The sequence below is a fragment of the Zychaea mexicana genome (assembly GCF_025766255.1).
Source record: "Zychaea mexicana strain RSA 1403 chromosome Unknown BDB00scaffold_14, whole genome shotgun sequence".
Classification (NCBI taxonomy): Eukaryota; Fungi; Mucoromycota; class Mucoromycetes; order Mucorales; family Lichtheimiaceae; genus Zychaea; species Zychaea mexicana.
In genome coordinates, this window is record NW_026516677.1 from 109,994 (window position 1) to 121,269 (window position 11,276).

General features: G+C 44.0%; 4 protein-coding genes across 4 annotated transcripts; 2 read left to right on the plus strand and 2 right to left on the minus strand.

Annotated features, from left to right (window-relative positions):
• Positions 1-295: 295 nt before the first annotated feature.
• Positions 296-614, plus strand: BDB00DRAFT_808713 (uncharacterized protein; the record flags this gene model as incomplete). The annotated part of the gene is made up of 1 exon (XM_053122429.1): positions 296-614. One exon carries the CDS (start codon positions 299-301, stop codon positions 497-499), a length of 201 nt encoding a protein of 66 aa, XP_052982664.1. The 3' UTR covers positions 500-614.
• A 4,028-nt stretch (positions 615-4,642) lies between these two features.
• Positions 4,643-8,281, minus strand: BDB00DRAFT_117680 (uncharacterized protein). Its single transcript, XM_053116124.1, has 10 exons — positions 8,109-8,281; positions 7,931-8,038; positions 7,643-7,840; positions 7,469-7,555; positions 7,020-7,367; positions 6,895-6,943; positions 6,049-6,807; positions 5,488-5,969; positions 5,191-5,385; positions 4,643-5,113 (listed from the first exon to the last, which is right to left on the minus strand). Exons 1-10 carry the CDS (start codon positions 8,109-8,111, stop codon positions 4,751-4,753), a joined length of 2,592 nt encoding a protein of 863 aa, XP_052982665.1. The 5' UTR covers positions 8,112-8,281; the 3' UTR covers positions 4,643-4,750.
• A 691-nt stretch (positions 8,282-8,972) lies between these two features.
• Positions 8,973-9,521, plus strand: BDB00DRAFT_869343 (uncharacterized protein; the record flags this gene model as incomplete). The annotated part of the gene is made up of 3 exons (XM_053126590.1): positions 8,973-9,073; positions 9,161-9,240; positions 9,346-9,521. The coding sequence occupies 3 exons, from the start codon at positions 8,973-8,975 to the stop codon at positions 9,519-9,521; spliced, it is 357 nt and encodes a 118-aa protein (XP_052982666.1).
• A 149-nt stretch (positions 9,522-9,670) lies between these two features.
• BDB00DRAFT_785494 (uncharacterized protein) lies at positions 9,671-10,975 on the minus strand (the record flags this gene model as incomplete). The annotated part of the gene is made up of 5 exons (XM_053120544.1): positions 9,671-9,692; positions 9,943-10,081; positions 10,296-10,589; positions 10,679-10,826; positions 10,937-10,975. 5 exons carry the CDS (start codon positions 10,973-10,975, stop codon positions 9,671-9,673), a joined length of 642 nt encoding a protein of 213 aa, XP_052982667.1.
• Positions 10,976-11,276: the final 301 nt, after the last annotated feature.

Here is an 11,276-nt window from a genome sequence, read left to right on the forward strand (position 1 = left end):
ATCGAGGCACATGTACAGCGGCGGTTCTTGACAGCAAATGACAACCCAAGGCGCCAAGCGTGTATGATTACGGTACGTACTATGCTTACGGCCATTTTAATAAGAAGAGGCTTACTAACTGATACATCCTTTTTCCTTTCCTTCTTCCCTTCTTCGTATCGCATTCAACACGGATGTGGTGTGAAGAAGGCGAAGAGGGGCCCAATATTAGGAATTTATTCCTTTCCCAAGGTTGTCATCCCAGTCAGTTCCATCTCATGTGGATGGTGTTCCTGCACAAGTCCTTGCAACTAGAGCAATGTTGCTCACCCAATCCCTGCCACCGAAAGCTCAACCGGAGTTGTCCTCGCCCTTTCCATACCCTGGATCCTCCACCGGTTGTAGTCAGTGCCACAGCCATGTTAGTCCAGCCTCAGCCTTCACCTTTGCCTCGGGATTCCTTGAAGCTGGGGTGTCCGGGTTGGGGTGTCCGGCCAGCGGCGTGGGTGGTACGCCGTGATGGAGAGCGTCAGCTTTCCAGGCTAGCCGAGTAAAAATTCGGGGTGTTGTGAGAATCCCGTCTTTGGCTTGATCACGTCGTCTCGTGTGGTCTTGGTGGATAAAACATGAGGGTTATGCTGCTACAGATGGCGTCGGATTTCCAGGCTAGCCGAGCAAACATTACAAACCCCTCCCAGGTGGCATTGAATTGGCGATGCTATGGCGACAAGGACCCTTCAAGTGGGTGCGGATATCTGCTCTCTCAAGTGATCCAATATGACAAATTCTCATTCTCGGCGGAAAATTGCATGCATTTAACACGTGCGTAAGCGGACCAAGTGCAAGTCGCGGTGGAACAGCCTTTGGCATCAACTATCTTCAGCGGACGAAAAGTGACAGGCGGAAAAGGCGACCTATGATTTATGGGCGAGTCATACTCAGGCGCAGCAGCAATGAATCATTAATGATACATCTTTACGAGGAATATGCAAGCTGGTCAAAAATTCCAAGCTGTGTGGCCGTAGACGGATCAAATCCACAAATCTTCACTGTTACTGCATGCGGGCAAATATGTGGGATGGTTCCAAATCAACGGCACGATCATCATCATCATTAACCATCCCTACTTTTGTGGTGAAAACACAAAGAGAAGGCGGCAACAAAAGGAGCAGCGGCAAACATCGTATCGACAAACAGTGTCCGTCGCTAGCTATGGTGGCCCCATCAAGCAAGATACTTCAGCGACAAAAACTGCACCAATTCACACGACTATTCGACTCCATCAGAATCACAAGGTGGCAACTCTTCTTGGCGACACATTATAATCAACCAGGAATCATTGCAGCAAATTCGAGTGCGGTAGCAACCAAGCACAGGAGGCTGTTGCGGCAAAGAAGCACGATGGCAATGCAACACATCTGTCAATCAATACTGGCAACAAAGCATCTATGGAGCGCCACGCATACGAGTGTTTGACACTGGACCAAGAGATATCACACCGTAACCTTGATGCATCTGTCCATGATGAACAAGGATCATAATGGCGACAGCCCCTGGTGAACAGCGTCTAAATAATGTTGGCGACATAATCCAAGCTTAGCACGGGAAGATTAGGCGACAAGATACGAGGAGACATATTTAATGACAACATTTCAACCGCTAGGTGGATGCAAAGCATATAGTAAGTTCTATCCTAACAATATCAAGTCGGACAAAACATGATACTTACATTCAAATTCTTCTTAGGGGGGAAAAGGCGGCGAACAATCTGAAAATTGCTCATGAAAATAACAAGCAAAGTCATCAGCATAGGCGGGCAAAGAATATCAAGGACAGCGATGCACACGGGACACAGCTATTGGATGGAACAGTATCACATTATTGTGGCGGTTTTAGTGGTGAAGCAGCAATGGGGACAAAAGAAGGGACGAGAAGCACACCTGTCCAAGACTCATCAAGCAAAACACTGCGTCTAAAGTCACTATCAACAAGGGTCACATGATTGTCAGAGGGACCCGACGGCATTCTGAGGCGGAATAAAGGCGGCACTATCCGTATCCAGCTTTCAAACTCATGGTGACGAACTCACGTTAAAGGCACTGAGCGCACAACCGATAAACACAACTCGACGAGAGAATCGGTCACGTTTTCCTGTACGACACAGCACAAATGACACCGCCAATTTCTTCACTCTCATGCACTTACCACACAGTACATGACACACGCTGGAATGCATGCAGCATGGACGTCAGTGCCGATGTTATACCATCGCAACACTTTGCCATGTGCCTTGGAGTATCATCTGCTGGGGCGCCGATGATGGCCTTGCAGGCCATGGGTGGGCGTATGGGGGCCCACAGGCCGGTGTAGCATGCATATGCTATTCTGGTGAAGGCAGCGAGTTTATATCGTCTGGGTCGGTGATCTCGTGGTGCCACTCACTGAAAACACAACCACGGATCCCATCGCTGGCTTGGGTTGAACACTTGGATCAATTGGAGCAAGAGGAACACACTAAAAAACCAACGAGCAAAGTATAAAACTAATGTATACCATACAACTGGGATAATTAAAGGAGCAGCAACCATGAACTAAGAAGATCTCTTTGACATCAATCACATAAGCATCGCATTAGCACATACCTTCAACATACATCATCAATGGTAAGTTATTCTCTGAATTATCTGAACGACATTAAAGTTTTGGTTGACCGATTATCTAACGCTATGTTTGTTTCGATCTTGTAGGGGAAGCAACAGACAAAATGAAAAAAAAAGGATGGAGCTGCCGACGCATATACAGTGCGGCTTTACGATCCAAAATCAATAAACAGATGTAATCACCGACACATATACAGTGTGATTTACAATTCTGGATGCTATTTTCCCAAATCGCAAAAGCAAGATGCAGTACATACAAAAGGTACGTGAGGATTGCGAATACAAGAGGTTAAGACGAACATGTAAATGCAAAAACTGACAGGCGATCTTTGTTTCTCTAGGCTTTTAAAGCTATTAACATCAAGTTAAGAGGTTCATTGGTCATGTTTGCCGCTCCTTGGTTTATTTCAAAACAATAAATCTGCATATGTTTTGCTCTCTTTACTATTATTACGCATTATAAATGAGCTTTTTAGAATGTGAAGTGTCAATATATTAAGTTGAATGGTATCTGTGTATGCGACAAGTCTTTTATGCAAGGGTAGAAGCAGTAGCAGCATTAAAATACAACGTATATAAGCGACAACAGCGCCATCAAGGGACCATGGAGACTCTTCATATCAGAAAGGCACACCAGCACACTGCCATCACTTGATAACCTTGATAAACTGGATATACAAAGACAAATCGACCCAAAATGAGTTACGGCAGCTGTCAAACCTGCTGTTTTTGAATTCGGTGTATGTGTCATAAATGTACGGAGCCTCTGAACCAAAGTTCATTACACTGCTGGCGTGTTGCCCGTATTCGACTTCTATGCTCTTATTATGCACTGTATGTATCTTGTTTGTAATCTAGTACTGTATGCATATAGATTAATCGGATATCATATTGTACAAAGTATAGCGATTAATTCATAAATCGAAAAACAACTTTTGCTTCACCCATCCGTCTTTAGGATTGATTTTATATACACTTACCATACTGTATATTATGAACAATCCACAGCCTCCACCGCCGAACTACATCAGTCGAGTTTATTGGAGGTATCAGACAAACAACAATAGCAAGGATTACTAGTACAAGCTGTTTTCGCCTACTTTCAACCCTCACTAATTTCACACAAAATTTAGGAATGCGCGCTATGTAATTAACGAGGATCTACTGTACTTCAGTATGGCAACCTAGGTCTCTTGGCAATCAATAAGATAACTTGCATACATCAGTTTGACGAAAAGGCGCTCGTTGTGAACCCATTTGGATATGCTCGTATCTTACGATGATAATTCTTGCAACACATCAAGCATTTTAGATAGAGTAGACTCCAAGAAATCAAAGATAATGAAGTGAAATTTGATACACAAAATTTGGATTTTTTTCTCTTTTATATCTTTTTTGCAGAGACCGGTTAAATATTTTTTCTTTAGAGCATATGATACTCCCTTACACTTTTGTATCAAATAAATGTCTTCTCTCACATTTTTGTTTGTACTCGTTAATCTGATGGCTATTATATCAAAGATCCAATATCTTTCTTTCACACTCTATACTGGAAACCAGATGAAATCTGTAAATGGGCTCGCTGTCAATTTGCCACACATTCAAACAATAAGAGAGCCTCTATGCTTTATGTTTTATTGAATCACGGGTTATCCATTGTTAATCCTCTAACAATTCAAAGGAACAAATTGCATACTGCAGAGGAGAAGTGTACCATCGGACGCTTAGTTCACAAAACATCAGTCAACTATGATATTGAATTTCACGCAAATTATGTCACCGCACACGGCAAAGCGAACAAGGAGCGATCGTCTTCATCACCATCATTTCTGCCACCAATAGCAGGCAAAACGGATACGTATTATCATAAAAGCAGCAAACCATCCAGCTTACGACGTTGGCTCGATACCTACGTCACCAATACTTTCAACGATCGCGCCACCAACACTAGGACAGCAACAATTTAAATATTGACCAAGATGGCCATTGCTTAAAGAGAGAACTATACATGACAGCATACAATAGCTGCATCAAAGTTGTAGTAATTGTGTAATAAATATATGTGTATATTTACAAAAAAATGTGAGTGAAAAAAGGGCTCATGTAGTAATCTAATCATCCCATTCATCATCTGCGACATCCTTCTCTTCTTCTGCAACCTTGTTTTGTTCTTGTTCCTTCTGTAACCGTTCCTCCTCCTCTTCATCTACGCGTTTTGCAGTAGAAAACATGCGATTCATCAAATTCTGGCGTCGTTCCTCATCGCTGACCATCTTTTTGCCCATCTCGAATTTGGCTTTGGATCGGGCCGCTTGTGGTGGTGGTGGCGCCTCGCTTAGCGGAGTCATGCCTTCAGGTTGCAGCGAAACTCGCTTTAATTCCGTGTCTTCTCCATCAAACCAACTCTTTGCGTCTTGCGCAGGATGCTCATAGTCTGGCGTGTCAATAAAGATGTCGTCTTGGAAATATTCAGGCTACACACAGTTACAGTTGTCATTTAAAAATGAGTAAATTTACAAAATCATAAACAATCATATCGCATTATACTCACTCTTGCTCGTGGTACACGCACGCCATAAGGTTCGATCGAAGTTGGCGTCAACCGGTAGAATCGGGCAATTTCTGTTTCCTTGACGTGACACAGTCGTTTTGGCAAAAACACTAAGCCTTGTTGAAGTGTTGTGCCTTCAATCTTTGCCAGTGGTTCGAGCTCCTTTGCGGCATATGTATGAATGATACGATCACCCTAAACGTGTTATTTGGAGACGAGGGATAAGTCAGTATTCCTTATCCAAGAAAGCAAAAAAATAAATAAATATAAACAAAAGACAATGCTGTCCTTTCTTACCCGCCCTGCGACATAGAGAAGATCACAATCCGGATCATAGTACACGCTCATGACACTGGGAGAGACATCGATCGATTTTTTCAAAACAGGCTTTTCCAATTTATCGATATCGAAAACGAGGATTTCACGCATCGAACCAAGACCAAATCCAACACTTGCAACACGATGTGCATCGAGCCAAACAATACGTGAAGGACGGATACCATCATGAGACTTTGTTTGACCCAGCACATCGCCTGATCGAGCGTCCAGTACGTGTAACTGCTTGTCTTTGCCATGAATGGCGACTTTTTTGCCATCGGTGCTCCATGCACAATAAAGAACACCATTGTTGGAACCAGCCGGATATTTGAATTTCACTTCCTGTGTATCCAAGTCCCATATACGAATCGATGGCTTGCCGAGGTCATTGGATACGCTCAATAAGACATTGTTGGTAATGGGATGGAACTCAATTTGACTTGTCTTGTCCATGGATGGATCTAATTTTGGTAATCTTTCTGTATTAGCAGAAAGGAAGGCTGATGCAAGAACATAAATATAGCTCGATCATAGCATTACCTTTCAATGTCATGAATGGTTCACCGGTATCTTCTTCCAGACCGTCCTCTGGGATTCTCCAAAGTCGAATACAGTTGTCCTCAGATGCAGTAGCAAGAACATGGGGATCGAACGGATCAAATTTAAAGTTGGTTACTGTGGATCCACATAATATGGATGGGATCTGCGTAGGAAGTCGACCAGGCTTGTTAATAGAGATTATGCCGACACGACCACCAGCACCTGAAATCGGCACACCAATAAGTTTCGTGCTGGCTTGGATCAAGTCGAAATTGCCGCTCTTGTCGATGGACAGACCACGCAAGTCGTCATAATGTGTGCTCGGGTGATATAGCTTTCCGGAAACGTATTTGAATGCAGAAGCATGGGCCGATCCATACTGAGGAAGCTTCTTCTTTGGCTTAGGCGCTGTTGCTTCCTGCTCTTCCTTTGGTTCCGTTCCTTGAGCATCAGCTGACTGTTTTTCTTCAGTAGTTGTAGATGGCGACGATTTTTCTTGTTCTTTGACGGAAGCGGATGACGGATTTTCTGAAGCAGTGCTGGTTGAACTACTGGGAGGAGTCGAAATAGCAGTAGCAGCAGCAGCAGCAGGTGCAGCAGCAGGTGAATTTTGCATAACATCTTTGGTGATAGCAGCTGGCTGACTGCCGTTTGTGTTGGCTGTCGTGGGGATGCTCTTTGCTTTTGCAGGGTCCAAGGAAACTTTTGCAACGGGCTTGTTTTCACCAGCCAACCATTCCGGCGCCGACAAACCAGGGACTATATACAACCAGTAATTTCAATTAGCCCTCCGTTTTTCTCCATAACCAGCCCGAAAGATGATCAGACATAAACATAGTACCATACCAGTGCCTTTGGTTTCGGGGAACAAGTCAGCGTGGAAGTCCAAGTATTGCTAAAAATTTCATCAGCAAGTTGTACAATTAAGCATAAGCATACCTTAACTAGAGAATAGTAGAATTTAGGATTACCTTTCTGGGAACTTCAAAAGAGACAGGCATGATTGCATTTTCAACCACGGCCAATACGCGAGCAATTTCAGCCTGCATGACATGCAGGGATTGTTTCGGCACCAATGCTGCACCATACACGGACGCCACCGTGCCACATGCCATGTTCTCGTCAATGCTGGGTCGTGTGATCAGGTCTGACATCTGCATAGATCTGATCGAAGCATCGCCACGGCCGATCAGATAGACTGTTTCTGTGTCTTCGTCATAGAGCGGTAACATGATACCAGTCGATTGATCCAGCGAGGCCTTTTTGACTGGCGATGCCAAGTTACGCGAGTCCCATAATCCATATTCCCGGCTACGGAACTGAAATGCGATTGGTGAGCATGTACTTGGTAATATATTTCTCTCTCAACTTTTTTTGTTCTTTTCAAAAGCACTTTGTCATTACTACACCGAGTGATTACCTTGCTCTGACCCACTGTAAACAGATAATTGGTTTCTCCAAGCCAAACTACACGTGAGCCCTTGATGCCTTCGTGGCCAGCACCTGTCTATCTCGTAATTTCTTCAGTTTAGTACTAGTTATTCGAATTGTACTAACATACTGTTTTCACCCGCCGTATATGAGTCAAACATACCGAGATTTGTTCAGCAGCTCTAGGATCCCAAACTGTAACAACACCTTTACCGGACGTGCTTAGCAAGGAACCATCCGACTTCCAAGAAAACGAATGGAATGGCTCGCTTGGAGAAGCAATCTCCAATGCTGCTTTGTCGCTCTTGTGTGCATCCCAAATACACACTTTCTTGCCTTCATTTCCTAAAGTCGTGACGATCTGTATAGTACGAATTTAATCAGTCTATGCTTGCTCACTCTCTGTGGTTTTTCTGATCTGATAATTAATTGGGTTGATCCCAAAATATACCTGGTCAGCTGTAGGATGAAAAGTGACGACATCGACTCGACGCGAAGGGATGGACACTGTTGATACACATGATGGTTCCTTTGATGCTTCAACATTCCACAGTTTGACCTATACCACACATGTAACGATCATTAATTTTTTCGTACTAGATTATCCCCAGAGTCCGTTGATGTGTTACCATGCCATCCTCTGCACCAGTAGCCAGCAGATCGTCATTGAACGGTGAGAAAGCCCAGTCAGTTAGCGGGGCACCATGCGCATGAAATACGCGAGCTTCACTTGCACATGTTTTCCCCGGCTTGTCCAGTGGCAACAGTCCGATCGATCCGCCGTCTAATTATAGCAATCGAAGGTTTTTGAGGAGAATGATACTCGTACAGTGCAACAAGTCCTCAAAAGAAAAGGACTTACTTCCAGACCATTTCACGGCCAGTGAGGTCCGACTTGCTTGAACCAGACCGGCCTTGTCGGAAGATGATGTCGTTGCTGCCGGAACATCGGCATACCATTGCTAAAACAGAGCGAATGATGTTATTTCCCCGAGTATATAAGAAATAGCTAAAGAGGGGAGTATGTATAATAAAGAAAAGGAACATACCTCTTTCTTTTCTACTCGGCCCACGACATTGCGGTACTTGTTCACGTGTTGAAATCGTCTGCTCATTGTTTGACGCGGGTGCATGTACTATATAAGTTAAAACGGAAGGGGTTGCTGGAAGGTCGGTGTGTGTGCGTGTATAGCGGGGGGTGATGGGGGAGTTTCCAGGTTTCCAGCAGTATAGGAGTGTTTTACGTATCAGTGTAGTCGCAGCAGCAACAAGAAACGAGAGAAATGCTTGTGCGCATCCTTTAGCAGTGTGGATCTCCGCCCTCTGTGTGTGTGTGTGTGTGTGCAACCACCACTCTTTATTCGTGACTCTTTAATACAAGCAGCTCTTTAGTTTCCTTTCTAACCTCATTCTTTTCCCTCTCCGTCTCTCTCTCTCTTTCTCTCTTTCTTACTTACTTTGCGATAAACTCGGGTTTTGGAAAACTCTTCTTAATGAACGCACATCACGAGAGCAAGCATTCTAAATTCTTTCGCGTGGGAGGTTCAGTCGGTCTATGCGTCGGACTCGCTATCGGGGCAACCAGTCTGTTCGGGTAAATAACTTTGTTTCTATGCTTTCTTTGGTAATAAGAAAACAGTGGACGTATTGCTGACAAACGGCTAAAAAAAAAAAAAAACAGACATAGCAGCAGCCGATCTGCAGGACCTACATTATCACACTATATGGCGAGCTCGGTGGTCTCAGTAGCAGCATGGATGAGTAAGTGTTGTGTTTGTGCGTACTACGTCCACTTGAGTAGATATGTTTCGTTGATACTATGCCATATTTGGGATGCTCAACGTTTCATGTTGCAATTACAAATAGGTCTTAGGGGGCTGCTGCTACAACCACGGGAAAGATTTCCAGCTTTGCTTTATCAGACAGGAGCAGTCAATGCGAACACACCGTTGGAACATTTGCGTCTACTGAACAATGCTCCCGATTCCATATCCAACATGTATCAGACCCCACGGACCTTTGTGCACAGTCGCTGCAACTAGTGATTTTAATGGACCATCCCTGCCTTGTCCTTTCAACATCGTCATGATCATCCTCCTCCACCCAACCCCACGAGCAACGCATAACATGTATAGGCAACCCCTTCTTCCAACCATCCACAAGCCATCTATTCGTCCTTTGCTTTCCCATTTCATCTTTTCGAGTTCAAAAACCTGTGTACATTATTTTGCTTTGTCCTTTTCTGGCGACATCTGTAGTATACGCGATATCTTTTTCTTTGCTCTTATCATATACCAAAAACAAAAAAGAAAGAAATTGCATATTCATCAATCATCATCACATGAATTACCACCATTAAAAAGGTTCCTTTTTTTTTGGGTTCATCCCACACCATATCATAGATGTATATCTTTCTGGCCCCGTGTCTCTTCTTCTTTATTCAATGGCGGTGGTGATACGTACCTTAATTGCTGGATCAGTCTACGCAGCTCTTTTCTAACGTGTTTCACTCCACGGATATCCGATTTCTCAATATGCATCACTTTTTCCGGCGGAGGCACTCCCGAAGATGACGGAGATATCATTCGTTGAACAAGGTTATCTGTAATAGCAATGACATACACTATCGTGGTTTTTTTTAACAATAGCATAAAAAAGGAGTAAGCACACTGTAATTAGAACTTTGATTTTCAAGCACGGTCTCTTTCTCTCTCTCCATTTATGTGCACGATGTTCGGTCGTACTATGTGCATTCACTTTCCATCCAACCCCCTCTGCTCCGCACACCCCTCAATATCCCATAAAGAAAAGCATACCTCCACAATCAGCTCCATTGGCTTGGCGTGGTGTGTTCATATGAACGAGTTTGGGCGGTTTCCTGTCAAAGCCAAGAACAGACGTCATCTTTCGAGCCGTCATGCGTGCATCGGCCACGTTCGTTTCCCCCATACTGTCGTAGTAATAGAACGCGTGCGCTCGTCTCAAGAACACCAGTAACGACCAATGCGATCCGCTGTAGCCCACGTGCGGCCGTGAATCGTTGACTGGGATAAATACCGCATGATACTGGTTTATATTAGGCGGAAGTGCCGAAGAAAGATAAGTGGCATCTAAAATCACATACAGAGGTGGGTCCGTAGATGATTTTAATTTCATTTGTTGTCAGGGCTCAATAAGAAAAAATCATACAAGGCCGTACCTTGAATATGGGCAATGAGTTCTACCATTCCAGGACGTAAAAGCAATATTTTTGCAGTTTCAGGAATCACACTGCGCTCAAGGTACTCTTGGTGAAACGCAAGAATGGTGTCATTCAGCCATTGCTTCTCTTCTAGAGTTTCATAATCCTATCAATGATCCGCCACACACACACACACACATGCACACAACATGTTATATACGCAATTCAATGTATCAGGTGGCCAAAATAGTATAAACAACAGGCTTTTCTCTTTACTTGTTGCTGAATCACGACATCGTGGTAATGGAGTAACATTATCAACGTTCAAAAAGGTTGAAGGGCAAATTGAGTGAGAGAGAGAGAGAGAGGGGTCCGACCGCGCAGCTCAATTATTTTGTGTTCCCGGATCGGAAACAGTTAGCCTGGTTGCTGTGCGACACCTCACATTTTGACCCTATTTTCCATATCATGCTAAATTTGAGAAATAGCTAGTGGCTGTGATGATTGTACAGCACTCAAAGTCATCACTTGCCGTCTCCAATGCTCAGATACTTGGTTGCATGAAATACTGCGTTTGTCCGAGTACTGCGTAGTCACAGCAATTGTAAGCAACATC

Coding starts and splice junctions, on each gene's coding strand:
- BDB00DRAFT_117680 (XM_053116124.1), bottom strand. Junction 7,556..7,642: donor GAGCTGCTGAACAAATCTCG/GTATGTTTGACT, acceptor ATTACGAGATAG/ACAGGTGCTGGCCACGAAGG. Junction 6,808..6,894: donor CCCCGAAACCAAAGGCACTG/GTATGGTACTAT, acceptor GGTTGTATATAG/TCCCTGGTTTGTCGGCGCCG.